General features: G+C 55.7%; 3 protein-coding genes across 14 annotated transcripts; 2 read left to right on the top strand and 1 right to left on the bottom strand.

Annotated features, from left to right (window-relative positions):
* Nucleotides 1-3,941: 3,941 nt before the first annotated feature.
* Nucleotides 3,942-6,346, top strand: IGFALS (insulin like growth factor binding protein acid labile subunit; the record flags this gene model as incomplete). Its single annotated transcript, XM_080618834.1, has 2 exons — nt 3,942-3,957; nt 4,533-6,346. The coding sequence occupies 2 exons, from the start codon at nt 3,942-3,944 to the stop codon at nt 6,344-6,346; spliced, it is 1,830 nt and encodes a 609-aa protein (XP_080474960.1).
* Nucleotides 6,347-7,771: 1,425 nt separating this feature from the next.
* Nucleotides 7,772-12,296, bottom strand: NUBP2 (NUBP iron-sulfur cluster assembly factor 2, cytosolic). Of its 8 annotated transcripts, none has more exons than XM_080617612.1 (7): nt 12,252-12,296; nt 11,131-11,249; nt 10,275-10,419; nt 9,839-9,993; nt 9,512-9,622; nt 9,162-9,231; nt 7,772-8,638 (listed from the first exon to the last, which is right to left on the bottom strand). In XM_080617612.1, the coding sequence occupies exons 1-7, from the start codon at nt 12,268-12,270 to the stop codon at nt 8,493-8,495; spliced, it is 765 nt and encodes a 254-aa protein (XP_080473738.1). In that variant the 5' UTR covers nt 12,271-12,296; the 3' UTR covers nt 7,772-8,492. The 8 variants fall into 8 exon arrangements, with proteins under 8 accessions (XP_080473738.1, XP_080473737.1, XP_080473740.1 ...); XM_080617611.1 differs by having other exon boundaries at nt 10,275-10,473; XM_080617614.1 differs by having other exon boundaries at nt 10,275-10,473; nt 10,595-11,249; nt 12,252-12,267.
* A 369-nt stretch (nt 12,297-12,665) lies between these two features.
* Nucleotides 12,666-21,861, top strand: SPSB3 (splA/ryanodine receptor domain and SOCS box containing 3). 5 transcript variants are annotated; one of them, XM_080617604.1, is made up of 7 exons: nt 12,666-12,690; nt 14,292-14,440; nt 16,952-17,129; nt 17,830-18,017; nt 19,837-19,939; nt 20,307-20,432; nt 20,695-21,861. In XM_080617604.1, exons 1-7 carry the CDS (start codon nt 12,669-12,671, stop codon nt 21,039-21,041), a joined length of 1,113 nt encoding a protein of 370 aa, XP_080473730.1. In that variant the 5' UTR covers nt 12,666-12,668; the 3' UTR covers nt 21,042-21,861. The 5 variants fall into 5 exon arrangements, with proteins under 5 accessions (XP_080473730.1, XP_080473734.1, XP_080473733.1 ...); XM_080617608.1 differs by having other exon boundaries at nt 12,670-12,686; XM_080617607.1 differs by having other exon boundaries at nt 12,680-12,726.
* Nucleotides 21,862-27,027: the final 5,166 nt, after the last annotated feature.

Below are 27,027 nucleotides of genomic sequence, written 5' to 3' on the forward strand. Positions count from 1 at the left end.
CAAGTCTTTTTCCACAGGACAAGCCTTCCAGACCCTGGCTGCTCCCGTGGTCCCCTCTGGACCTGCTCTGACAGGTCCAGCTCTGCCTCATGCTGGGACCCGGCGCTGGACCTGTGCTCCAAGATGGGGTCTCAGGAGACTCAGCGAGGAGAGCCACCTCCCTCATCGTGCTGGGCATGCTGCCTGGGATGCAGCCCAGGAGGTGAGGGGTTTGCCAGGCTCCAAGTACCCACTGACGGCTCATGTCCCATTTATCACACCCTGGCACCTCCAGGTGCTTCCCCGCAGGCTCCCACCACGGGGCTGCTCCCACCATTGCAATCAGCCTTGGAGCAGCCTCTGTGGGGCTTGGGGGAGCCCACCAGCAGGAAGGTCTGGAGAGTTTATATGGGATATGGAAAATCACAGAATCCCAGATCGGTTTGGGTTGGAAGGGACCTTAAAGCTCATCCAGCTCCAACCCCCTGCCACAGGCAGGGACACCTTCCACTAGACCAGGTTGCTCCAAGCCCCGTCCAACCTGGCCTTGAACACTGCCAGGGATGGGGCAGCCACAGCTTCTCTGGGCAACCTGTGCCAGTGCCTCAGCACCCTCACAGGGAAGAACTTCTGCCTAAGAGCTCATCTCAATCTGCCCTCTGTCAGGTTAAAGCCATTCCCCCTTGTCCTGTCCCTACAGGCCCTTGTCCAAAGCCTCTCTCTGGCTTTCTTGTTGGCCCCCTATTACCCTTCCTACCCCCAAGCACACTGGCACTGTCATGGAGAGGAGTTAGGCAAGGCAGCTGCTTCCCATCCCTCTGTTTGCCCCCATATCCAGCTTCATTCTGCGTGACAGCCACCTCTGGGACAGGCTTTCCTGCCGTTCGCTGTCCCCATGTGCCTCCAAACCTTGCCCCCAGTGACTGCTCTTTTCCCCCAGACCTCAGGGTTTGGGACATTTCCCACGTGTGGCCACCCTGAGTCACAGCTCTGGGCTGTCCTCACCTTCCCCAGTCCAACCGGCCCAGCCAGGCAGGAGCTGGTGATGCAGTTTCACGTGGACACGCGGGCCGCTGTGGTAATGGTGATGGTAATTACCACGGTGATAATTACTGTCTCCCAGAGCCAGCAGCACATCAGCCACCTTGCCCAGCTCCCCACAGGAGCTGTGGTAGTCATGGCACATCTCCACCCGGAGATGCCAACAGGGACCTCTGCCAGTAGCTGCCAAAACCTTTCACCACCACTACCAGGTCCCCATCTCCAGCGACATGGGATCTTTTGAGTGTGGGACCAGGAAACCAGGCAGAGCCCATGTCCAACTGGATCTTCTCCAGGAGGGAGCTTGGTCCCTGCAGGTGTCCTCAGGAGAGCAGCACAAGCTCTGGGATGCTGTTGTCACTCATCCTGGCTCTCTTGGGCAGTAGCGTCAGGGCTCTGGATGAGGAGCAGCACCAGTTGCCCTGGCAACACAAGATGTTCTCCTCTGGACCGGGACAATATTTGGCCAAATTATCCCCAGTGGCACCACCACCTGTGTCACATCCCTGCTCCCCACAGGGCTCGAGCCAGGTCAGTGCTGTCCCTGCTGGTATCCAGAGCTGGCCCAGGGACACACACCCTATGTCGGATGGACTAGGAAGCTCCAGGTGTCCCACAGCAGACCTGGCAGGGCCACCAGCACCCACCCCTCTGGGGTGGCTGAGGACACAAGAGGGAGCTGGGGACAGCCAGTGGCATCTACACACATGATGGGATGTGGAGGGAGCTCCTGGGGAGGGACTTGCAAGCCCAGGAGGGTAAATGACTCCTTAGACTTTAACTAGGTTTAAAAGCTATTTTGTTTATGATTTTGCTGCTTTTCCTAATACCATTACAGCCTTCTCCATGGCAACCAGGTGGGACAGCTCAGACTTTGGTCCCGGACAGGGAGATTAGCTGCCGGAGCTGAAACCATGGGGGATCGGCTGGGGAGGTCCACCCTGGAGCCACCAGCACACCCGTGATGGGATCCCACACTGAGGTCCCCATGGTGGCTGTGGTGTTGCTACACAGGCACAAGGTCCTAGTGTGCAGGATGGGCTCACAGTGATGCTGGAGGGACCAGCTGGGGTGTCAGAGCATCCCCTGCTGCAGCGGTGGGACACGTCTGGAGGTGGTGCCCTCAAAAAGGTCTAAAGGTGGAGACAGGTCTAGCTTCTCCCTGCACCCCAGCCACGTTTGGAAGGGTTTATTATTGACCCTCTTTGTTTTCCCTTTGAGCTCTTTTGGTGTTTTCCCTGGAGAGGGCTGTTGGAGGCAGGGATGAACCCACTCCCAGCCGCAGGAAGGGCTAGTTTAAACTTCCCAAAGAGGTTGTGTGGGTTTTGGCTGGCTGGCCCATGCTGGTTCAGCTCTTTTCAGCTTCCAGATTGATTACACCTTGTGTCAATATGTGCTTAGCGCTTATTAGTGGGTGCATGTATCTCCATCTCTCATTTTGCCCTTCTGATCTATAATTTCCCAGAAGAGAGGATTAAAATAGAAGAGGGGGGAGAGCAGAGCCCAGGGCCTAAAAAGAAAGGAAGAAACCAGTGCTTGTGGGAAAATGGGGTGGCAAGGCTGGAGCCTGGCTGTCGCTCTCCAGCACCTATTCCCATGGGCATGGTGCTGCTTGGCTGCTGAGATGGTTGCTTAAAACCACCTGAGTTCTGTGGGGAAGAGCTGAGATGTGCCCTGCAGAGCGGAGGTGGTGCCAGGCCCCACGGGAATGGGTGAGGTACGAGCACGGTGGGGGTGCCCATGGCATGGGGCTGGTGGTGGAAAGCATCCCTGCTCCATCTCCATCTCACCACCGGCACAGCAGGAACCAGGGCTGGGAAGAGCAGCTCCTGTGGGAGACACTCAGTCCTGGAGACGTGGATGTGAGCCGTGCTAGCCCCATCCTGGTGCATTTTCAAGGAGGAATGGTGCTACCAGGACATGGGGAAGGGTTATCCCTCACAGCAGCAGGGCTCCTCTCACTGGGGCAGAAGTGGCTTTTCATCTAGTTCTTTTTTGTTTTCTTTCCTGGAAACTGGTAAAAGATTCTGCAGAAACCATGTTGGACCCGGGTGGGGAAACGACCTGGGACACAGAGCGAGGTCACCAGCCTCCCTGGGCTGGTTTGATGAGCTGCCAGGCAGGGAGTGCGATCTGCCAGCCCCGGAGCATCACCCACCATCACCCCCACACATGCAGGGGTGGAGGAGCCGAGGGACCTTCACAGCCATCACCTTGCTGGGGGGACCCGGCTCTGCTCTCTGCTTCCCCTTTGGCACGAAAGCACCAAGCCAAGCGGTGCATAGAGCCCCCGTCACCATCCCCCCACACGGGACAAGATCCACCCGCAGGAGGGGGCTGCAGGCTCAGCCCCAATATTTCTAATGCCACATGGAGAAGAGCTCTTCCCCTTTCCCAACCCGTTTCCCATCTGCATCATTGTAACACTTCAGGTGTTTCAGCCCATCTACTGATGAGATTAACCCCACACCTCTACTCCCCTCTGCAATACAGATGCTCCAAGCCCCATGGTGTGTATTTAAGGTCCCGATGCAGCACGAGAAGTTGCTGCCAGGGCTCACCCTGGGCACCCGCAGCTGAGCAGGGTCAGTGTTGCTGTTCGGGATCCTCAGGAGCATGAGGTCATGCCCTATCCATCCCTCCCTGCTCACAGCCCCACCACAGCCCGTCCTCCTGAGCATTTCCTTCCACCTCCCAGTCCCATGAGGGGCTCTGAGCCAAAGAACCAGTTACAGACCAGTGAGGAGGAGCAAGGAGCCCATCCCAGTGACACCAGCCCCGGCCATGGCCCGTCCCAGCAGCAGTGGGGTTAAGCCCGGCCGGGCGGGCGGCTGGACAGGCGTCAAGGTGGTTGCTCCATCCATCCCTGCGCAGTCCCAGGGGCCGGAGCGCCGAGAGGGAGCTCTGCCCTGCCCAGCACCATGAGCGCAGGCAAAGGTAAGGCAGGGAACTCGCCTGCTCACCCAGCCACGGGCAGGGGGCTTGGGGGGGAGACCCTAGAACCCTGCCAGGGCTTCACACCCAAGTCACCCTTCACTCTTCTCCCCCCTCTGCTGCTAATGAGAAATCTGGGGAGCCCCCGTGCTGCCTGGGTGCATGCAGAGCCCAGAGCTGCATGGGGGCTGCAGGGATGGCCAGGAAGCATCAAGACCCCTCTGCTCTGAGGAAGAGCAAGTTAATGGTGGGCAAGCAGAAGGAAGGAGGAGAGGAGACTGAGGACCTGTTCCCCTGACAGGGAGAAGCTGCTTCTGCAACACAGAGACGAATGTGTGTGTGGGGGTCCATGCACCCAAGGGATCTGAGCTGCAGCAGGAGTGAGGGTGAACCAGCGCCCTCTCCCAAGGGTGAATCCAGCTCCCCACCCCTCTTGCAGCTGCTCAGTATGTGCAATGGGGTGGGACTGACCCCCTCATGACCCTGGCAGCACAGGCACCCAGGGTGGGGGTTCCATGGGGGTCCCCGTGAGCACCCAGGGTTGCACTGATGCATCCCCTTTCCTCTGCATCCCGCAGCGGGCATCACCCTCGTGCTCCCCTTGGCCCTGCTGCTGGCCACGGCCTCCCAGCCCCCCGGGGGGGACACCCCGAAGGAGCAGGGGGATGCAGACCTCCCGCACTGCCCCAGCCCTTGCGCCTGCAGCTTGGATGACTACACCGAGGAGCTCAACGTCTTCTGCAGCACCCGCAACCTGACGCGCCTGCCCGAGGACGTGCCCCCCAACGCCAAGGCCCTGTGGCTGGACGGCAACAACCTCACCCTGCTGCCGGCCGCTGCCTTCAGGAACCTCTCGTCCCTGGACTTCCTGGACCTGCAGAGCAGCCAGCTGGCTGCCGTGGAGCAGCACGCCTTCCATGGGCTGCGGGGCCTCTACCACCTCCACCTCGAGCGCAACCGCCTCAAGCACTTGGCTCCCCACACCTTTCTGCACACCCAGAACCTCGTGTCCCTCAGCCTCAACAACAACCACTTCAGCAAGGTAGAGGAAGGGCTGTTTGCTGGGCTCTCCAACCTCTGGTATCTGAACCTGGGCTGGAACTCACTCGTGGTCCTGCCTGACAAGGTCTTCCATGACTTGCCCAACTTGAGGGAGCTGATCCTGGCTGGGAACAAGCTCCCCTACCTCCAGCACCAGCTCTTCTGCAGCCTTACCGAGCTGAAGGAACTGGACTTGAGTGGGAATGCACTCAAGGGCATCAAGATCAACATCTTTGTCAAGCTGCAGAAGCTACAGAAGCTGTACCTGAACCACAACCAGATCAATGCCATCGCGCCCCGTGCCTTCATGGGCATGAAGTCCCTGCGGTGGCTGGACCTGTCCCACAACCGGCTCGTCTCGCTGTTTGAGGACACGTTCCTGGGCCTCCTCAGCCTGCATGTCCTACGCTTGTCCACCAACTCCATCACCAGCCTGAGGCCCAGGACCTTCAAAGACCTCCAGTTCCTGGAGGAGCTGCAGCTGGGGCACAACAGGATCCGGAGCCTGGCAGAAAGGACCTTTGATGGGTTGGGCCAGCTGGAGGTCCTCAGCCTCAACAACAACCAGCTGCAGGACATCAGGGCTGGGGCATTCTTGGGGCTGTACAACGTGGCAGTGATGCACTTGTCTGCCAACTGCATTAAGGTGCTCCCTGACTACGTGTTCAAGGGGGTGACCAAGCTGCACAGCCTCCACCTGGAGCACAGCTGCCTGGGCAGGATCCGGGTGCACACCTTCTCCAGCCTCACCAGCCTGCGGCGCCTCTTCCTGCAGCACAACGCCATTGCCGTCATCGAGGACCAAAGCTTCAGTGAGCTGCACGAGCTCCTGGAGCTCGACCTCAAGCACAACAGGCTGAGCAGCCTCTCACCCCAGCTCTTTGTGGGTCTGAGCAACCTGGAGTACCTCTTCCTCTCCTCCAACCAGCTCCTGGAGATCTCCCAGGACACCTTCGCCCCGCTCCAGAGACTCTTCTGGCTCGACCTCTCCCATAACCAGCTGGAGACACTAGACAACTCCATCATCTCCCCCCTGGCCAACCTGCGGTACCTCAGCTTGAGGAATAACTCACTGGAGACCTTCTCAGTGGGCTTCCTGTGCAGCCCTTTTACCCTGGAGCAGCTGTGGCTGGGGGGCAACAACTGGCACTGCAACTGCTCCTTGAAGGGCTTGCGGGACTTCTCCTTGCAGCACCCTGTGGTGGTCCCACGCTTCATGCAGTCTGTGGCCGAAGGGGATGACGCCCATGTCCCTGTTTACACCTATAACAACCTCACCTGCCTTCACCCCCCAGCCGTGGCAGGCCTGGACCTCCGCGACACCTCCGAGGACAGCTTTGCTCACTGCTGAGCTGTGCTGGCCCCAGGGATGGACCCTCAACCTGCCACCTCCCTGGCCCTGGCCCAGGCTCCAGGAGCAGCAGCAGGAGCTCTGGCTTTGTGGTCACCTCAGCTCAGGCCACGTTTGCCAGCACCTCACCTTGGTGCTGCCCGGGCAATGACACGTGGGCACTTGCTCCCCACGCTTCAAACTGAAATGGTTCAGGCCTTTACTATTTAAACAGGAGCCCCTGGGTCAGGAAGGTTGCTCCCAATGGGAGCATCCCCCAGCCCGGAGGCTTGGGGAGATGGGGGAAAGCTGCACCTGCAGCCTGGAGCCTTCCCCACAGCGAGGGGCAGCGCTGCTGGGGCTGGGACTCCGCAGTGGGACAAATGAAAGCATCTTCCTGCCATGAGGAGCTGAGAAATCCTCAAAGCCCCCTGGTGAGGAGGGGGCAGACCTGCTTTATTCATTCTTTGCACTAGCAGGTGTAGGCAGGTTGCAGAAAGCCACACACGTCACCTGATAAACCGCAGCAGACAAATAAACCTTTGGAGCTATCGCAACCCATCTTGTAAGTATGTTCTTTCCAAAGCACATGCTGCACCCGGCCCGGGTGTCTTATCAGAGCCCCTCAGGGCTTGCAGCTGCAGAGTGAGTTGCTCAGGGTCCCCAGGGTGCTGCAGGAGCTTGCAGGAGGCTGCCTGCAAGCCCTGGGTGGGTGACATGTGCCCAGGGTGGGAGGAGAGCTGCCCGGCCACCCCACAGTTGCCAACAGCCCAGTCAGGCTCCGCTCCTGGCACTCCAAATCCCAGATAACTGACCTTTGGCCATGCAGCAGCACATGGGGAAACCTGGTCAGGTGAGTTACTGCTGTGGGCACAGCAGGAGCAGGGACAGATGCTCCTCCTGCTCATTTCCAAGTGATGCTACCAGCGACAACCCAGTTTGGTCAGTAGAAATCCTAGATTCCCCGAATCTCCCTGAAACAGCACTGCGAAGGTAAGTCCCAAGCATGGACACAGGCTTGGAAACCACGAGGGAGTGAGGTAAGAGGCAAGGACACCACCTTCGCTTCACCAGCTCAACTCAAGCCTGCAAGAGGAGGCAGGTCCCACAGGAGCCATGGAAGGAGATCAAGGGAGCAAAGACAGAGCAACAAAGCAGGAACCATGGGGGGATAAGAGGAGCCTCACTCATGGCAGAGATATGGAGAACAGCCATGGCAATATATGCCCCAGGCCAGCTTCCAGCAAGACAAGGGACCAACTGGATCTCGAAGCTGGGATGAAAGGAGGAAAGATTTAGCTGAACCCCGGCAAGGAAAGGGCAGAGCAGAAAAGACCTGGATGTACACACAGTGCTCATAACTCCAAGACTCAGAGCTACAACGAGCCTGAAGCCATGGAAAAAGCTTAAGTCACAGACTTGGATTTTAAGAAAAGTATTTACTGCTTGGAACTTTTACAAATATTCCTGAGTGATGATAACCCCCAGCAACCCAAAAAGGCCTCATTTCCAGCAGGAACTCAGCACTCAGGAGGGCGGCAGATTTCCTAAAGACCTTTTCTCGTGTGAGGCATGTACTGTGTCTCCACCGGCCCATCAGGGACCAGCGAGCTGAGACTTCACAGCAGGCTGGCCTGGCTCAAGTCCACATGGGAGCGTTCAGCCACTGAACCAAGTACCATATAATCCATCATGCAAGAAAAGCAATAGAAGGCAGCAGCACATGGAGCCACGATCCAGATGATTGGTGCTGGTTGAGTTCAGTGAGTGAAGAACAAATTGATGGTCTTTTTAGCTGTACCGGGCAAAGGCCAAAAGCACCACAGCATACAGAACACTGGGGGCACAAACTAGAGCTCCCCAAGCCCTTGCACAGGGGCAGGCTGCTGAGGAAGGCATCAGGAACAACTGTACCATTTGGGCAGAGCATCATGTTGAGGAGGCAGGAAGCAGGCTGCTGCCCGTGCAGGGGCTCTTTGGATCCAGAGGGATGGAGCAGAACTTCCCTTTTTTGATCACTGCGAGCGGCATCAATGCTGTGCTCCCTCCCTCACCTCCCACTGAGACAGTTCATAGCTAAACAGCTTCCACAGCCGCTGTCCCATAACCATGGGCTGCTGGTGGTGCTGCAAGGGGCTCAGCCAGCAAGTCCAGGCCCACACTGTCCTCAGGGGCTCTGCTGTGACATACCATCCAAGATCTGCTGGGCAATATGAGCCAAGGCAGGGAAGGCAGGGCTCTTGGGAAAGTCTTGGATGAAGTCTCTGCCTTCTTCCAAGCTCTGGCTGAGTTGGGGGTCCAGAGGAACACAGCCTGTGGGATAGGAGGAATGGGGAGAATGACTGCTTGGTCACTGTAAGGCAAAGGTTTGGCGTCAGGATTAAAGAAATACCCTGGTGGAGCCAACTCCAGGAGAAACGGTTGGAAAGAGCACTACTCTCACTGAGCTCTCCAGGAGCAGCTTCCTCTGCATGCAAGACCCCCCACACCACAGTGCTTCATGAGAGACATTCTCCCCCCACCCCACTCCAGAGGCCTCAGCCCCATTTATCAGGGAGGCTCCAGGGCGTTTCAGGACAGCTCTTGTGCAGCTCCAGGCTTGCTTACTCCATCAGAGCAGGCTGCCACCATCACCTCTGCCTCAGCAGGGCCAGGTGCCCACTCAGAGCAGTTTGGATGGCAAAAGCAGCAAAGCAAGAACCACCCCTCACCTCTGAGAGGGTGCCATGGCTCACAGGGACAGAGCCCAGCCTGCCCAATGCTGTATCTCTGCTCCCACAGCACAACACAGACACCACCTCTGATCACAGAGAGCTTTGCTCAAGAGACCACTCACCCAGGAAGGGGACCCCAGCGTGCTTGGCCAGCTCCTCACCTCCTCCTTTGGAAAAGATGTTTGTGCACTCCTGAAGGAGGAAGAGCAGAGCAGTGAATCAAGACCTCCAGAGCATTGTGCAGGCGCTGCCTGCACGTGAGGAGAACCAGCTCCCCTCTGCATTCCAGCCTCAAGGCACTTTTCCATTGGGAAAGCGGCGCCAGTGGCTTCTCCCAAAGCTGACATGCAGCAGCTCATCTCCCTACATCACCCTCACGGCATCTGCACATTTTCCAACCCAGGCACTACATCTTACAACATCACATCACAACTGAGGCCCCACAATAGCCCCGAGGGCATGACAAACTCACCGAGCAGTGCGGGCACACAAAGCCACTCATGTTCTCCACAACACCAAGAACTCTTAAGCCTGTCTTCTTGCAGAATGTCAGCTCTCGCCTCACATCTCCCACAGACACAGCCTGCAGGGGAGATCAGCAGGGGTTAGGTGTGCCTGTCTGCCCAGGCTGACCATAGGTCTGGAGCAAGCATGCATCACAAGGCAAATGTGTAGAACAAGCAGCCACACACAGGCTGGTGCCAACACCCATGGCAGGTGCATATTTTCATCCTCCAACCATGCCTGGAGGCAGAAGCCTGCCCAGGAGCTCCTGTTCAGGCCAAGGCAGCTGCCCTACCTGGGGTGTTGTGACCAGGATTGCTCCGAGCAACTTGTGAGGCCTCAGGGCCTCCACTGTGGAGATGTGCTCATCAGATGTGCCCGGTGGCGTGTCTACAATGAGGAAGTCCAGGTCCCCCCAGGCCACATCAGCAACGAATTGTTTGATCAAAGCTATGGAAATAAAAGGGGCAGGAAAAGAAACCAAACAGGTCTTAGCAGGTGCTGTGGGAGCTGTGGACCCAGCAGAACAGGGATTGGGAGACACCCTGGGTGACAAGGGCCCAGGGAGAGATTGCAGGACACACAACTCATGCTGCACTCTCCTCATCTAAGCAGTCTGAACCCACTCCTGTGGAACAGGAGCCTTGTTCCTCCAAAGAATTACCTGCCCCCAGCAGGATCCAGCCCCACTTCCAGGAAGGTGCACACTTCCTAGCAAAACCCAACTGTACCGTTCTTCTTGGGTCCTCTCCACACCACAGCATCATCCGGCTTCTCCAGCAGGAAGCCAATGGACATGAGTGAGATGCTCTTGTCCTGGTCCACATAGACCGGTACCCAGCCGCTGTCACACTGGTGCACATCGCTGTCCTGCACCTGGAACATGCGGGGTATGCTGGGGCCACACAGGTCCACGTCCATGATCCCCACCTGCAGCAGGAAAGGATGCAGAGCCCTTCAGCCTGATGAGCTTCGTGGCTGCCCCCATCCATGCTCCTTCCCAGGGCAAGGGAAGGCAGCATCTGGATTTCAGCTGCTCACAGCACCTTACTTCAGCAGCTCAACAGCCGGATCTGAAGCACAAAGAGCTGCTTTAAAGTCTCACCACCTTCCTCATCCCCTTCCCTCAGAGGAGCATCTCCCAGGTATTTCCAGGCACTTCGGAGAGATCTTTATGCCAGACACCTATCAGGATCCAACTGCTGCACAGAGCCTTTAAAAGAAATCCTCAGGGAATTCTGCCTGCCCCATGCCCATACACAATTCCCTTTTGTCCCCATCTCAGATCTGTCCTTCGGCTCCCCCTCTTTACTTTGCAAAGGGAGTGTGTGTTACACCACAGAGCAGCAAAATCATTCTCAGCACCAAAAAACAGTAAGTTTGGGTGATTTTAGCCTCTTAGACGAGAGGGGAATGAACCTGTGTAGGATCAAGTGAACACAGAGAAAAGGACTCACTTGAGTTGCTGTCACAAACAGCGTTTTCACACGCTGCCCACACAAGACACACAAAGGATGAGCAAACACAGCCCAGGTGGAGGTTGGGAAGGGTCAGAGGGAGCTCAGTGCCCCACAGCCCCTCACTCACCCTCCTCCCGGAATGCCGCAGTGCCAGAGCCAGCTGGGTGGAGATGGTGCTCTTTCCAACGCCACCCTTCCCGGAGAGCACCAGCAGGATGTGCCGCACCCCGGCCAAGTTGGTTCTCTCTGGGAGGAAGAATAAGGAGGCATCAGTTTCTTCTGATGTAAGACAGGAGTACTCGCGGGGTCACCACGGAGACACGGTCCCCGCTGAGGGTGACAGTGGCTGTCACCATCTCAACAAGTCTGGTTTAAGCATAAGGGACAGGGAAAGAAGAGGTGGATGTGCCACGGGCCTTTCACCATCGGGGAAGGGACAATATGAGCAGGAGCAGAGGCTTTGGGGCAGCACAGCAATAAACACTCCCAGGTCACGCTCCGCCAGCGCCGGGCCGAGCCCTCCCGGGGCCGCGGTGAGGTCAGGCCCTTGGCGTTTCCTTCCACCACACCACCCAGGCCGCCTCCCCGCGGCCACGGGCTCCTCTCCGGCCTCCCGGCAGCGCTGGGGTGCACCGGCAGCGCTGCTCGGGCCCATCGGTGAGGAACGCTCGGGGCCGGCTGCCCTGGCCGGGGATCACGGGTGTCAGCGGGTCCGGTCGGGCCGGGAGTCCACCCGGGTCCGCGTTCCCGGGCACCTCGTCACCGCCGGACACTGACTCACCGAGCCAAGGTCTCACCCGCCCCGAGCCGCCCCGACCTCATACCGGCACCGGCGACATGGAGCCTGCACGCACCATGGCGGACCTCATCCGCACCTCCACAGACGGTAACGGGGAAGCAGGGGAAGAAGGGGAAGCGGGGGGGGAGACGGAGCCCCGCAGCGAGGTGCTCCCGGGATTCCACCCGCTGACACCAGAGGCCCCGGCTTCTCGGCGCTGCCCCCAGCGAGAGCCTGGCCCAGGGCTCCGGCAAGGCCCAGCGACACCCCTCCCCCCGCTAACAGGGCCCCACCGCTTCTAGGCCGCGGCCCAGACCGAGCACTGCGGGGCTTCCCTCACCAGGAGCCGAGGCCCATCACCACGGCCCGGTGCCTCCGGAACAGCACCAGAGACTGGGCCCAACCACCTTAGAGTGGGACGTGTCCCCGACCCGATCACTCCAGCATCCCGCGGCCCCACCGCCCCTCACCCCCGGCTGCCTCCTCCATGCTGCTGCCCGGGGCCGTCCGCTTCCGCCTTCCGCCGGGTTAAAGCCCCGCCCCCTCATACTGGCGGGCACTGGCCCCAATCACAAGCCGCTCCCTCATAGAGAGCCCGCCTCTCAAGCCTCTGCAGCCAATCAAACCTTCTGTCCTCCACCTCCGCCAGCCAATGGGCTTAGTGACTTCGCTCTGTGACGGGCGCAGGCCCTCCGCAGTGGTCACCCAATGGCGCGGCTCTCCAAGGATTGACGTCCGGTGCAGCCAATGGCGCTGAGATGCCCTCTGATACCGCCCCCTTCGTCCTCCTTCAGATGTGAGTGACGGAGCTCTTAGCCAATCGCGAGAGGGAATAGCCAAGCTCAGCCAATGGCCGCTTGAGGGGCGGTGTCAAGAGAGGATTGTTTATGTCCCGGGAGGGGAATGTAGGTCAGAGCGCGGCGGCGGGGCCGGGCCGGGCTTAGGGTAACGCGGGGCGGGACGCGCTGGGCAGGTGGGACCGGGACGAGGGTGGGAACCGAGGCTTGGCCTGCCCTGGCTTGGCTTGAGCTGGGCTGCGCGGTGCTGTGCGGCCTGAGGGAAGCGCGGCGGCCTGGCCTGGTCCGGTCCGGGCCGGCCCAGCTAGGGCCTCGGTCCCACAGCCGTGGGCTGCCCCTTGTGCCGCCGTTTCCGCCCACCCCTGCGGTGTGCTCCGCTCGGGTAGCAGCGGCCGGAGCCGCGGACGCCGAGCGGGTCACGACCTGCGGGAGGGCCCCAGCAGCCCTTGGTGCCAGCGCACGGCCCGCGACAACCACCGCGCTGGGCCAGCGCTACCCCGGTGAGCCGGGCGGAGGCCTCAGGCGGGTGCTGGGGAGCGGAGCTGCTGCGGGGGGCGGAAGTGCAGTGTTCAGAGGCGAGCAGGGCGGCTCTGCCGCGGTGTTAGGTGCTTTCCCGGCAGAGCTGTGCTCGACAGAGGTGGGATCCTCCTAATCCTGGGCAGGGGGATGCCCGAAGCCTTTCAGAGCATCCGTGGGCACCGGCACGACCTCTCGTGACTCAGCCTGTTCTGCTTTTCCAAGAGCTGCCATCCCGTCGGGGAATGAGGTGCAGCACGAATGGGAACGGCGCCGTTTGGCAGGCACTGGCTTGGGCTGGCCCACCACATACTTGCAGGATTCGCATGCTGTTAGGGCAGGACTGGAGCCTGTGTGGGTGCACAGAGTGGCTCTGTGTGGAAGGCAGCAGCCCCAGAGGCTGAGCAGAGGGAGTGGGTGCAAGGGGTTGGAGGGGGATTGCAGCCCTGTGGGTAGCTCTTGCTGAGAAGCTGTTATTTGCATCACCCCTGTGCAACACTCCTATGGGGTGGCTGGGAGCTGCTGTGGTCTGTCAGGCTCTACACAGAGAAGGAGCCTATGGAAGTCTGCACAACACTCTCTGGAGTCGGGAGACAGAGAGCTGCTTCACTTCTCTCTGGTGCCCTTGAGGCAAGTCAGGACAGGTCCATGTAAAGGCTGGTTTTCCTTCAGCAAGAGAGCAAGTGGTGTCTCCCCCCCCTCCCCCAGCCACTGAGAACAAAGTCTTCTCTCCGTGGGCAGTTGCTCAGAGGTGAACAAACAGCCTTCCTCACAGCAAGACACGCAGCTCAGCCACGCAGGGGACACGGTGGTGGCCAAGAAGCACCCAGAGCCCACAAGGGGGACAGGCGCTGGGGAGGCCAGGTGTCGGTGGCTGATGATACTGGTGGAGCCAGGCCAGCAGTGAGATGCTGGAGAGGGGGCTGCCGCTGCTGCTGGGTCTTGAGAGCATTTCTGGGATCAGTTCAATGCGTGGGCTCAGGGAGAAGTTGTCCCTGCAGGAATGTTTGTGGTGCAGGAGGAATTATTTTGCATCAGTTTGCTGATGGGGACTGTGCAGACATGGGTTTGTGCCGACCCATTCCCAGTTCTCTATGGGGACCTGGGAGGGGTTGCTTCAGAGGGCAGAGCCCAGTGGGTGGTAAGTTAAAGCAGGCCATGAGTGCTGTGTGTAAACTCTTGTCCCTTGTCCTGCAGCTTACCTGTCTGGGAACAGCATGGCGCGGCGTCCACGGAGCTCCAGGGCCTGGCACTTGGTGCTGAGCGGGGTGCGGCGCGAGGTGGACACTCGGGCACTTGCCCTGGCCAGTGGCACGCGGGGCTGGGGCTATGACTCCGATGGGCAGGTAGGCTGCTGTGACACTGAGCCCTGCAGTGACATGGGGGAGAGGTTTCCCTTCCCCATAGAATAATAGAATCAGCCAGGTTGGAAAAGACCTTTAAGCTCATCAAATCCAACTGTTCCCCAGCACTGCCAAGGCCACTGCCAAACCATGTCACTGAGAGCCTCGTCTATGCAGTTTGTGAACACTTCCAGGGACGGTGACTCCACTGCCCTGGGCAGCCTGTTCCAATGCCTGAGCACCCTTTGGGGAAGGAACTGTTCCTAATATCCAGTCTAAACCTCCCCTGGTGCAGTTTAGGGCCATTTCCTCTTGTCCTATTATTTGTTCTTTGGGAGCAGAGAGCAGCCGCCTCCTGGCTCCATCCTCCTTTCAGGCAGTTGTAGAGAGCGATACGGTCCCCCCTGAGCCTCCTCTTCTCCAGACTAAGCCCCATGAGGTCCCTCAGCTGTTCCTCATCAGACTTGTGCTCCAGGCCCTTCCGCAAGGTCCATGTAACTGAGAAGCCGGTACTTCAACAGGCAACTGGCCCAAATCAGAACAGACTTCATGAAATCAGAACACAAATAAATAATGAGCCTCCTCCAAGCTCCAGCGTGGGCTGTGGGGCTCCCAGCATATCTTCCCTAGGCAGAGAGTGCTAAACTGTTCCCCAGCCGTGCACCACAGCTCTCAGCTGAGCCAGGGAGGTGATTGACACTAAGCTAAAGGCTTTTTTAAGCATATAAAATGTGTGTGATGTATATAAAGTACATACAATAGTTTTTAAATATTCTTTGTTAAGTAGTGATCTAAATATGTGTTAAACTGGATCAGTTCTGAGCTCTGGCTCGCTGTAGGGCAGTTCTGGCATCTGGTCTTTATGCAGTGGTGGGGGGAGTGAGGCTGCTTCAGTCTGTTACAGCCTCACATATCCTTAAAGTGAAATTCCTGCTCTGTAACGTGCACATCGCTTCTGAACCTGGCCCTGGAAGATGGGAACCCAGCAGGGAGAAGTGGTCAGTAAAACAGAGCAAGGAGTGACTTGGGTTCACCTCCACTGCCCTTTACTTTTCTCCCCAGTTCTTGAGTGCATGAGTTAGGTCCCTGTGCAGCAGTGGGGGCACAAGGAACTGCTCCTGGAGCTTCAAAGCTAGGCTCAAGCCTTGTGAGGCCTCTGCCAGAGCTCAGTCCAAACCCAGGCACTGTGCTCCCAGAAAATGAGTTTTCTGTGCAGCCAGAGCAGCTTTGTGTTTCTTCTGTAATGGGAATGGCTGAATTGCTCCATAGCAGTAGTTGGGAAGTGCTAGTGAAAGATGGAAGTCAAGCTTCTTAGTATGCAGGCAAGAGAAGGAGGGGTGGGCACTACCTGAGTAAGCCTGTCACTTCAAGTCCCACTGTCTTAGACAGCCACAAGAACATGCGTTTAAAGGTGGGCTTTAAATACTGCCTGCAAAGTCTGCTAGGTTGTGAATAGTGAGCAGGTACACCTGACCAGTATGTAAACCCAGAGTAACTCGCTGCAGTCTGTCATAAGAGATTCCATGAGGTGACACCAAGCTTCCCATAGTGGGAATGAGATGGGGCATTGACTCTTACAGCATCCAGTGAAGGGACACTTTGGTCTCATAGAATCAGTTAGGTTGGAAAAGACCTTTAAGATTATGAAGTCCTGGGGTGGGGGAAGAAGAAGTCAAGTTTTTGTGTTCATGCATGAAAGTCAACAAAAGCCTTTTAATCCTCCTGTGAGTTCCCCGTGGGTCTGTCTGCAGTGCTGGCAAGAGGAGCTGCCACCCTGCTGCTGAGCTGCTTCCCCTTTGTTCTGTCCTCTCCCCTGCATGGCCTCCTGGCCCTTTTCCTCCTTGTCTTGTTTGCCTCCCTCTCTTCTCTCTCAGCTTCCAGGCTCTCCAGAGCAGCAGTTTTAGCTGTGTGCTCTGCTGTTGTGACACCTCAGCCGGGGTTTCCAGCTGGCTGTAACCTGCCCATTGAAAACTATAGCTGTGTGATTAGACATGGCTTGTCCCACTGTGTGCAGGCTATGGCAGCTCCTCACGCCTGGAAGGCACAAAGAACATACCCCCATCATAGAGTGCCTGCTGCTGAGAGGTCTCTGTGGCTTGGACACATACTAACCAGGTCCCAGAGTGGGGTAATTTGCCTGGCACAGCCCCTCATGTCCCTGCATGGTGAGCCTGGCCAGGGCATGATGCAGCCCTCTGCCAGCCCAGCGCCATGAGCCTGGGTTCCTTCAGTAGTGACCAGGGGAAACAGTAAACAGGGCAAGTTCAGGTTAGATCTTACACAGAAGTTCTTCCCTGTGAGGGTGCTGAGGTGCTGGCACAGGTTGCCCAGAGAAGCTGTGGCTGCCCCATCCCTGGCAGTGTTCAAGGCCAGGTTGGACGGGGCTTGGAGCAACCTGGTCTAGTGGAAGGTGGCCCTGCCCATGGCAGGGGATTGGAACCGGATGAGCTTAAGGTCTTTTCCTACCCAAACCATTCCATGATTCTATGGCCATTCCTGTGTTCTCTCTGCCAGCACAGCGACTCTGATTCGGAGCCGGAGTTTTCCTCCCTCTCACCTTCCATCCCAAGTGCCATCCCTGTTACTGGAGAGTCCTACTGCAACTGTGAGAACCAGAGTGAAGCTCCCTACTGCTCCAGCCTGCACGGCCTCCACCGCGTCAAGGACTGCCAGTGCGGCGAGGAGGATGAGTGTAAGGGAGAGGTTCCCCATCACCCCACCATAGTCCTTTGGCCCTGAGGATCCAACATGTATCCTAAGGCTTCCACAGGGGCCTTTAACTCTGCCCCAGCTCCTTTGCTTACACCTCAAGGCCACACAGGCTGCAGGGAGATTACAAGCTTGTGCCTTGGTGGTGTTTCAAGGGCTAAGTGCTGAGCTTGTTAATGCCTCAGAGTTCACCTCTAGGCACCTGCTTGCAAATCTGGCTTAGGCCACTGGGGAAACAGGCTCTTACGGTTATAACCCTCTTTGCCACTGATCCTAGCAGGGTGCTCAGAGCAGGGGGGAAAGGTAGGGAAACAGTAGGCTTGAGCTGGCTGAGAAAGCCTGTGGCATGTTGGAGCTGCCACTTGAGCCTACAAGGAGTGTAAGAAGGAAGGGAAGAGGCTCCATCTGGGTCTGTGGAGCCTCGTTTTGGCCAAAATGGGAAGAGGTGAATGCCAACAGCTTCAGGTTCAGAGCACTGAACCTTTCCCAGTGGGACAGCACAGAATAGTTCAGCCCCCAAGGAACCCTGTGCGCAGCTTAGGATTTACTCTCTTAAATGGCAAAAACCTAAATAAATAAACCCCATGACAGGCCTTCAGATCAAACACCCACCTGTGCTTTGGCTTGGGGATCACTCCCTGAGGGCCTTTGTCAACCGTGTCCCCTCTCTGCTTCCTGAACAGATTTTGACTGGGTGTGGGATGACCTGAACAAGTCAACGGCCACGCAGCTGACATGTGACAACCGCAAGGTGAACTTCCACATGGAGTACAGCTGCGGCACCGCTGCCATCCGCGGCAACAAGGAGCTGGCTGAGGGGCAGCACTTCTGGGAGATCAAGATGACCTCCCCTGTCTATGGCACAGACATGGTACGTGCAGCAGAGTTGCTTTTGAGCACATAGAAATGTCCAGTATTCCTTGAACAGGGATTGGGAAAATGAAGTACTAAAGTAGGAGATGATCAGGTTTGAGACTAAGGAGCCTGAAGATGCGCAAGTCATAGAATCATAGATTCACAGTCTGGTTTGGATTGGAAAGGACCTTAAGATTATTCAGTTCCAACCCCCTGCCATGGGCAGGGATGTCTCACACTAGACCGTGTTGCTCAAGGCTCTGTCCAGCCTGGCCTTGAACACTGCCAGTGATGGGGCATTTATCACTTCAGGTCCATGAGACATGAATAGTGTCTGAGGGTCCTGAGGAAATTGGCAGATAAAGTGGCTAAGCCACTATCCAGAATATTTGAGAAGTTGTGGCAGTCCAGTGAGGTTCCCACTGACGGAAAAAGGGGAAACACAACCCCTATTACTAAAAAGGGAAAAAAAGGAAGACCCGGGTAACTACAGGCTAGTCAGTCTCACCTCAGTGCCTAGCAGATCCTCCTGGAAACTGTGCTAAGGCACATGGACAATAAGGGGGTGACTAGTGACAGCCAACACAGCTTCACTAAGGACAAATCATGCCTGACAAATTTGGTGGCCTTATGTGATGGGGCTGTGGCCCCATGGTGGGTAAGGGGCAAACAACTAAATGGACTTGTGCAAAGTATTTGACTGTCCTGCACAGCAACCTTGTCTCTAACCTGGAGGGACACGGGTTTGACAGGTGGACCACTCACTGTATAAGGAATTGGCTGGATGGTCAATGGCTCAGTGTAGGGGTGAAGACCAGTGATTGGTGTTCCTCAGTTCAAAAGGCCAAGTGCATGGTCTGCACTTGCATTGAGGCAATCCCCAGCACAAACACAGGCTGGGGGAGACTGGATGGAGCAACCCTGAGGAGGAGGACTTGGGGGTGTTGGTCAATGAGCAGCTTCCTATGACGTGGCTTCAGTGAGCACTTGAACCCAGAACCCCCCAATGTGCTGGGCTGCAGCCCCAGGCAGTGAGCAGCAGGAGAGGGAGGGGATTGTTGCCTTCTGCAGCGCTCTGGGGAGACCCCCTCTGGAGTCGTGATGCAGCTCTGAGGCAACAGCACAAGAGGGACATGGAGCTGTTGGAGTGAGTCCAGAGGAGGGCACGGAGATGCTGCGAGGGCTGGAGCAGCTCTGCTCTGGAGCCAGGCTGAGAGAGCTGGGCTTGTTCAGCCTGGAGAAGAGAAGGCTCCTTAAGGGGAGACCTTAGAGCAGCTTCCAGTTCCTAAAGGGGCTACAAGAAAGCTGGAGAGGGGCTTTGGGCAAGGGCCTGTAGGGGACAGGACAAGGGGGAATGGCTTTAACCTGACAGAGGGGAGACTGAGATGAGCTCTTAGGCAGAAGTTCTTCCCTGTGAGGGTGCTGAGGCGCTGGCACAGGTTGCCCAGAGAAGCTGTGGCTGCCCCATCCCTGGCAGTGTTCAAGGCCAGGTTGGATGGGGCTTGAAGCAACCTGGTCTGGTGGAAGGTGTCCCTGCCCATGGCAGGGGGTTGGAACTGGATGAGCTTTAAATTCCGTTTCAGCCCAAACCAGTCTGGGATTCCTTGAACAGGACAGCAAGCTTCTCCAGCAGTTCAGCTGGGCCTCATTTAGGAGAAGAAATTGTATCTGGGAGCCTCCAACTCATGAAACCTGTCTTGGCTTCACCAAAACCTCTGGGTGACTTGGACTGTGCCAAGAAAAGCTGGGGAGAGCTGAAGGCAGGGGGTCTTAGTTGTATGTTATTGCTTGGAAAGACACTAAGCTTTTGTTCTCTTCCTGGTCTTGCCTCCCAGATGGTGGGAATTGGAACATCGGACGTGAACCTGGACAAGTACCGCCACACGTTCTGCAGCCTGCTGGGCAAAGATGAGGACAGCTGGGGACTGTCCTACACAGGTGACACAGGCAGGGTTGTGGCAGGGTGGTGGAGGGGCAGCATCAGGAACAAGCATTTTCTTAGGGGGTTGAAAAACACTCTGAAGGGGATTGAGGCCACCAGACCTGTGAGTCCCTTTGTTAATGACAGCCAGGGCAGGTGCCGCTGGTGAGGGTTTCGTGCTGCTGCCTGCACTCTGGTGTTGCAAAACCTCTACTTACCCCTTCTTGTCACCCCACTCTGGGGTGGGAGGGGAGGGATCAGGCAACAGAGGGGTTTTATAGGCACTGGGTGAGGCTGGAGTAGTGGGAACTCGCAGTGCGGGAGTTGGGATGAATTTGCAGAGCACAGTCTTTCCACTGAATGCCTTTGTGTGTTTGTTTGAAGGACTGCTGCACCACAAGGGAGACAAAACAAACTTCTCATCGAGGTTTGGGCAAGGCTCCATCATCGGGGTGCATTTGGACACGTGGCACGGGACGCTGACCTTCTTCAAGAACCGCAAGTGCATAGGTAGGAGTGAGGGCACATGCTGGCAGGGGACGTGTGGCTGAGCTTAGAGTCAGGCTGCAGGAGGAAACACCAGCAAAACAGGAGCAAAGCATGGAGCAAGTGGGAGGAAGGCTACAATTGCTGTTTTATGGATTGGCATTTCCAAGAGCTATTTTCCAAGTGATTCAAACAGCTCTGTAGTTAATAGGTTCAGGGGAGCTGGGAGGAGTGAGGTCACCTGGTGAAAACTAACGTGAAACCTGCCCTTGCTGTCCCGTGGCAGGGGTTGCAGCCACGAAGCTGCAGAACAAGAAGTTTTACCCCATGGTGTGCTCGACAGCAGCCAAGAGCAGCATGAAGGTGATCCGGTCCTGCGCCAGCTGCACATCCCTGCAGTACCTCTGCTGCTACCGCCTGCGCCAGCTCCTGCCCAACTACGTGGACACGCTGGAGGTGCTGCCACTGCCACCAGGACTCAAGCAGGTGCTGCACAACAAACTGGGGTGGGTCTTGAGCATGAACTATAGCACATCGAAGCCTTCCTCCTCCTCCTCCTCGGGAAGTGACTCAGACAGCTCCTGTGGCTCAGACGCAGAGGCCTGCCAAAGGAAGAGATGCCGAAGGACATAATGTCTCTGCAGAGGAACTGCTGTGAGGGACTCAGTGGGGTTTTGTTCTGCTGTCTGTGAGGGCTGCCCAGGCCCGATGCGCCTCTTTCTTCACAGGGACATCCATTTCTACTTGGTTGCAAAGGTTTCTCTGTTGGAAATCTTTAGCCTAAAGATCCATCATGTGCATTGAAAAGCCTTGTTTGACTCAAAGAGGTCTCAGCTCTATGAACCAGGTAAACTGCAGCCAAGTATCTGTGCTTCATGTCCTGACTTGCTGTCAAAGCCATCGCCTCTTCCTGAAGGATCTCTCTTCTCACCATTGGCAGAGACAACTAAGGTGATTTCCTGGTTTCAAAGCGTACCAGACTCTTTTCAGATAACAGACTTGACTCATCAAAAGACAAACTTAAAAGACCAGTCCGTGTCCTCCTAACTGTTGTGTGTTGGTTTGGTGTCTGCCATGAACTCGTCATGCTGTGGGGCCCGATGGAGCAGCAGCTTGTGGGAATGTGGGCTCCTGGGGCTGCATCTGCATTGCTGCTCTGCAGGAGCAGTTACATGAGTTGAGCTGTGGGTGAGCTCGCTCGAGCCCCTAATGACTTTAATTGCTTTGCATGTTGGCTCCTGCTGCTTCTGCTCTATCAAAGACTGTATTAAAACATAATAATAAAAGTAGAAACTGTCTTTGGTTCCTCTTGTGGCCATTTAAGGCAGGAATCTGAAGGCGTTGGTCAAAAATAGCCACACTGGGGCAGCTAAGAGGCTGGTGGGGGGTGTTATAAGTGCCACACTCGTGTGTCTCATCAGTAGGAGGTAAAGGCAGAGAAGATTCCCGTGCCTCTGCCCTGGGGGGAGGGTTCTTGTGCTTCCTGCTGAGGCTCCTGGTAGGCTGGGATGGATCTTCAGCATAGCCAGAAAAGCGCTTGTGGCTGTGCACTGGAGGAGGGGGAGGCTGCAGGATTTTTATCCTCAGCTGGTTATACCAAGACAACCACCCCAGATTCAATTCACAGAGCAGGATCAGTGCAGCATCTGCACACAGAACAGCTCTCACTGAGGCTTACTGTGAGGGGAAGTGCCAGGTTAGAGCCTGGGTGAACCACTGATGGAGCAGTGGCCTGGTTCTGTTGCCTGCCCGCTCTTTGCAGCTGAGCCACCACCAGTTTTATACAGGGAAGAGGAAGGGAAAATACTTGGGCTGCTCCTCGCAGAGGAGGACACAAACTGCTCAGGAAGAGCAAGGTGAAGGTACTTCAGCAGTTCTCACTGCCTGGCTTGCGTCATGCTGCTGGGACAGGCCAGCTCCAGGAGCCATCAGAGAGATGGTCCGATCATGGCCACATTTGGCACCTCCACTTCCTCCTGCTTGCACCTCTCAAAGCCACAATCTCGCTGCTGTGAGAGTGGATGGGCAGGATGCTTAGAAGTGAAATAAGAAACTAATAAATACATTTATGAAATAAATATGATGCTATAAATGGCTTTTAACCTGTCTTCTCCACAGGATTCCTCTCAGCCCTGTCACTGAGAACACAGAGCTCCAGATGCTGCCTTTTCCCCTGCTCCTGTCACAGACTGGCAAAGGCTCTGGTAGAGCTTTTGCTCCATGTGCATTTATTCCTCACCAAACCCCATGGCAAAGGTGGCTTTCGCTTCTGTTGTGATAGGCTTTGAATGAGAACCTTCATGAATAGGACATAAAAAGTCAGGACATGCTGCAGGAAATACATGGCTCATTGAACACCTCAGTGAAAGGCAGACCCCAGACGCTGCAGCCTTCCCTGAGGATCAAGCAGTGGGCAAATATTTTCCCCAACTCAATTTTCTTTCCTTTCCTGGAAAGCTCCAGAACTCTGGAACGAAAAGATTTTCCTCAGGCTGTCATTTCCCCTCCGCTCCCAGTGCTGAATCACCACTGCATTCACCACAAGAACAAAGGATTTTCATCAGCACAGAGGCTGACAGTCATCTCAGGACACATCTAGTCTGGGCCCTACAATGATAGCATTGAGGACAGGCGGGCAGGCATGGATCTGTGTTCCTGTAACTTCTGCTGAGGCTTCCCAAAGCTCTGGGCTTGGGAGGGAACCGTCTTCAGTGACACAACATACTTGCACGGGTGTGTTGGTATGGCCTTCATCAGCACAGGGACCTGCTGGCTGAATTCCTGACGGATGTTGAGGAGCAACACCTTGATGTTACCCTGCAGCTGCAGCACCACTGGGGCCAGGAGATAAAGTGACAGAGTTGAGACATGTAGCACAGCAACCACCGGGACACAGGCAGGCATGGGTGGGACAGACCCTCACCCTCCTGTCACCCCTCAGGCAGCAGCATCGGTGTCAGCCCTGGCCAACAAAGACACCCAGTGAAGCAGCAAGGGAAGCACATGGGTAGCACACATCCCTGCAGGGTGAAGCTGGGCTTGGCTCCCTGCATTAGCTCTGTTTACACAGAGCTGTGGTAAATCCTGCTCATCCTTCTTGGCTCCCAGTAAGCCAGCGAGTCATGATCTCCTTTGGGCATACTGAGGCAGGGCAGGAATTTAGTTCAAGGGATATCAAGCAAGGGTTTAGATGGTATTTGTCCTAGTTTATGGCTGCTGAGGCATCACAAGGAGCGTTGCTGCTCTGCCATGGGACACAGGCTCTGCAAGGCAAAGACCCAAGCAAGGACCAGCAGCTCCTTTCACAGAGACACAGGCGGCTGTTGATGGGGCTGGGGAGGGGAGGCTGGACCCATTCTGAAGCACGGTCTTAAGAAGAAAAGGCTCCAAACTGTGCCTCAAAGTCTGCAGTCCCTCTTCAGCCCCACTGCTGGCCAGGGTGAAGGATGACGGAAGCGGATGTAACCTCATCCAAGCCAGCCACCACCACTCCCGGCAAAGCATTGCTCACACACAGGAGCTCACCGGTGGAGCCTTCTCCATACAGCTCAACCCCAAGGAACACAAACCTTCAAGGACTGTAAAAAGCTTTACCTCCAGTATCTCACACACAAGCTCAATGTATTCGCACCTCGGCATTGCTGTCTGATAAAGAGGAAGAGGCCAGACTTTACCCTCCCACATCTGCCACCTCCCAGATGAGCTTTAAGGTCTCTTCCGACCCAAACCATTCTATGATTCTATAATGGGGAACTTCTCAGCACAGCAGCACAGGCTGCCTGGACAGGTACAAATGCTGAAGGACCGCACACAAATCTCTCTGCCTCAAAATGTGAGTGTCCCCAAGGGCTGTGTACTCCCAACATTTCTTTCAAGCAAATCTTTTATGGACTCTGTGAGGATGGAAAAGCTAAATGAAAGGAAAGGCAAACCTGGCCTGTCCAGTCCCCCCTGTCCTGGGATTAAAGGCAGGAGCCTGTATATATCCCTGAAGACCTGCACTTGGATACCGCTTCCCCACAAGTTCTCTCAAATCACTGCCCTCTGTCACACAGCTTTATCTCAGAGTGCAGCAATGGCAGTTGTGAGTGAATCCTCCCCCTCTTTGGTGTTCACTTGGCAAAGTGGCTCTGCTGTAGAGCACTTTGTGCAGGTCTGCCTCCGAGATCTGTGTTGCCAGGGTTAGGGAAAAGAGGCACTTAAGAAAATCTGGCTCTACCACCACCACTACCTCTGTCACCTCTTCAGTCTTCACCATGGGACCATCCTAAAGAAGATGAAATCATTTTCAGCAGCAGTCGGGTTGAAAAGCAGACAGCAAGTCTCCACCTGTACAGAGCTCATGAGAGGCACCAGCACTCACAAGGCTCTGTCAACACTGTAGCGGTGACAAACCATGGCTGAGCTGAAAGGGAAGAATACTCCCTGAGCCAACAAGTCACTGAAGGTGCAAAAATAACCTGGTGAGGAAGCAGGGACAACAGCAGGAGATGCTAACTAAGACAAAAGGACACAAAATGTTTTTGCACTGCACACACTTTGATGACTTTGTTATCTGCACCTACATTATCTGTAGTCTATTATATGACCACAATATCTGCAATGTTTTATCCAGCGACAGCAAACAGCAATTTTCAGCCTGAGTGGGGGTGAGCATGAGAACAGCCTTCACTGCCACGCGGGAAACAAACTCAAATAGGAACTGTAAGTGCTACCAGAAGGCACCTGCCCTTTCAGGTTCTTCATGAGGAGGTCCCAGAAGCAATCACTGGCCTTTCCAAATGAGAGGCTTGGCAGCAAATTCACCTGGCAGCTTCCAGATGTGCAGCGGTGGCTGCATGCTGTGCCATGCACAGCATTCTGGCTGGAAACGCGGCTCAGTACCCCAGTGAAACCTCTGTATGAACACCTTGTGGTGGGCTCATTCCTGCTTACCACCCATTCCCAGGCATGGGAACCGGCGGTAAGCAGGAATGTTTACCCAGGTACACATCTGCTGAAAGCCATGAAGTGTAGATGTTTAGAAGACATTGGTTTTGGAATAATCTGTGTGAGAATCAGACCCAGCTCCATTGCTCAAGCTAGCTGGTCAGGTTTCTGAGGCTCAAGTGTCCAGCCTAGAGAACTCAGTCTAAGCTTTCTTCTGCCAGCACCTCAGTTGCCAGCTCATGCACAGAGAAGACGAGAAGGACTCACTGGAGTGAACTGTGTTTGGCATGTTTCTTCTCCAGGTTACGCTTCAGGGAATTGGCCTGAGGCTCAAAAGAATATTTACAGTCCAATGAATTTCAAACCTTCACCCCTGAGCCAGCATCCTTGAGGAGACCTGTGGAGAAGGGCAGAACAAAAGAGGTATTTCATCAGCACTAAGAAACACAAACAGTAGTGTGAAACAAGGAATTCTGCAAGCATCGGGAGTGTGGTTGCCTGCAGCACATGCACATGCTGGCTGGATTGCTCACTCTGTCTGTGACCATCTCTGTAGGCACCTATAAAACTGTCCTTCCTTCCTTCAGTCAAGTACCTGTGATAGCAATGGCCCATTTGCCACAGTGACTGTGAAAACCTTCTCATGCATTCTAGGTTGCCAAAGGCAAACTTCCAAAGCCAGCTCTTCTGGTCACCAAGAACAAAGTTTATTACATTTATAGAAACTTAATCTCTGTGTGTGTGAAAGAAGACTGAACTTAGCCAACAGGCTGAACAATTCATGGCCAGGAAGCTGGTTCTGAGAACATGCTGGTTACCCACCTTAAGAACATCAGCACCTTCTTTTATGAGGGAGCTTTGCCAGCAAGACAGCCCAGTCCAAGGGGTGGACCTCGGGGAGCAGGCAGGGTACAGGGCTGTGTGCCACTGTGTGCCTGAGCATGCAGGGAGAGGAGAGAAAAGTTGGTGAAGTGAGGTGAGGAGTAGAGAGGAGGGTTGGGAAGGCAGGAGCAGGGTTGATACCTAGACAGGAACGGGGAGGAGGAGATGAGCAACAACTGAACTGATCAGCACCGGTGCAGAAAGGAACCCAGTGAAACCCAGAGACAGAGAGAATCTCTGAGGATGCAGTAGGTGCTGATACAGCCATAGTGGACATCACACAGCATGTTCTTGGGCTGTGTGCTAGGTTATATCAGCAGCCTGCCTCACCAGGCCACCCTGTTAGAAGGGATCTCTCACCTGAAGAAAGGTTCCACTTGTGGAACCTCCGCCATGTCCCGGGCACTGGCTGTACCCACCACTTCACAGCAAATCCCACAGCAGAGCAGGTGACAGCATTTATCCTACAAAGACTTTTCTACTGGCAGAATAGTCAACACAACTGTGTTGGAGCAAACGGGGACAATCTTCCTCAGGCAAAGCCATGCTATAGCCCCCAGAATTTGACCTCTAATTATTTTATTGGTGCAAGCATGGTAATAATATACTCAAAACCATGTCAGATAAAGCAACTGGGTCCCTGTCATACAAAGAACAGAGAGTACCTGCCCAAGACCTGCACCGAGGACAGTGAGCAGACCAGAAGTCTCTGAACATTTAAGGATACAAACCATGTATCCTTAAAAAACATGTTTAGTTAAACAAATCTTGCTGCTAGCAGTTAGCAGTGAAGTGAACAAGTGGTGTA

The sequence above is a fragment of the Psittacula echo genome (genome assembly GCF_963264785.1).
Source record: "Psittacula echo genome assembly, chromosome: 5".
Lineage (NCBI taxonomy): Eukaryota > Metazoa > Chordata > Aves > Psittaciformes > Psittacidae > Psittacula > Psittacula echo.

Excerpts from the sequence above, each read along its gene's own strand:
- NUBP2 (XM_080617609.1), bottom strand. The coding sequence starts at position 11,273 with ATGCCTCCTTATTCTTCCTCCCAGAGAGAACCAACTTGGCCGGGGTGC. Across the intron at positions 10,474-11,130 it reads TGCGGCATTCCGGGAGGAGG|GTGGGGATCATGGACGTGGA; the intron begins GTGAGTGAGGGG and ends TTCCTGCTGCAG. Across the intron at positions 9,994-10,207 it reads CTGGATCCTGCTGGGGGCAG|CTTTGATCAAACAATTCGTT; the intron begins GTAATTCTTTGG and ends TTATTTCCATAG.
- SPSB3 (XM_080617604.1), top strand. The coding sequence starts at position 12,669 with ATGTCCCGGGAGGGGAATGTAG. Across the intron at positions 12,691-14,291 it reads GTCCCGGGAGGGGAATGTAG|CTTACCTGTCTGGGAACAGC; the intron begins GTCAGAGCGCGG and ends CTTGTCCTGCAG. Across the intron at positions 17,130-17,829 it reads GTGCGGCGAGGAGGATGAGT|ATTTTGACTGGGTGTGGGAT; the intron begins GTAAGGGAGAGG and ends CTTCCTGAACAG.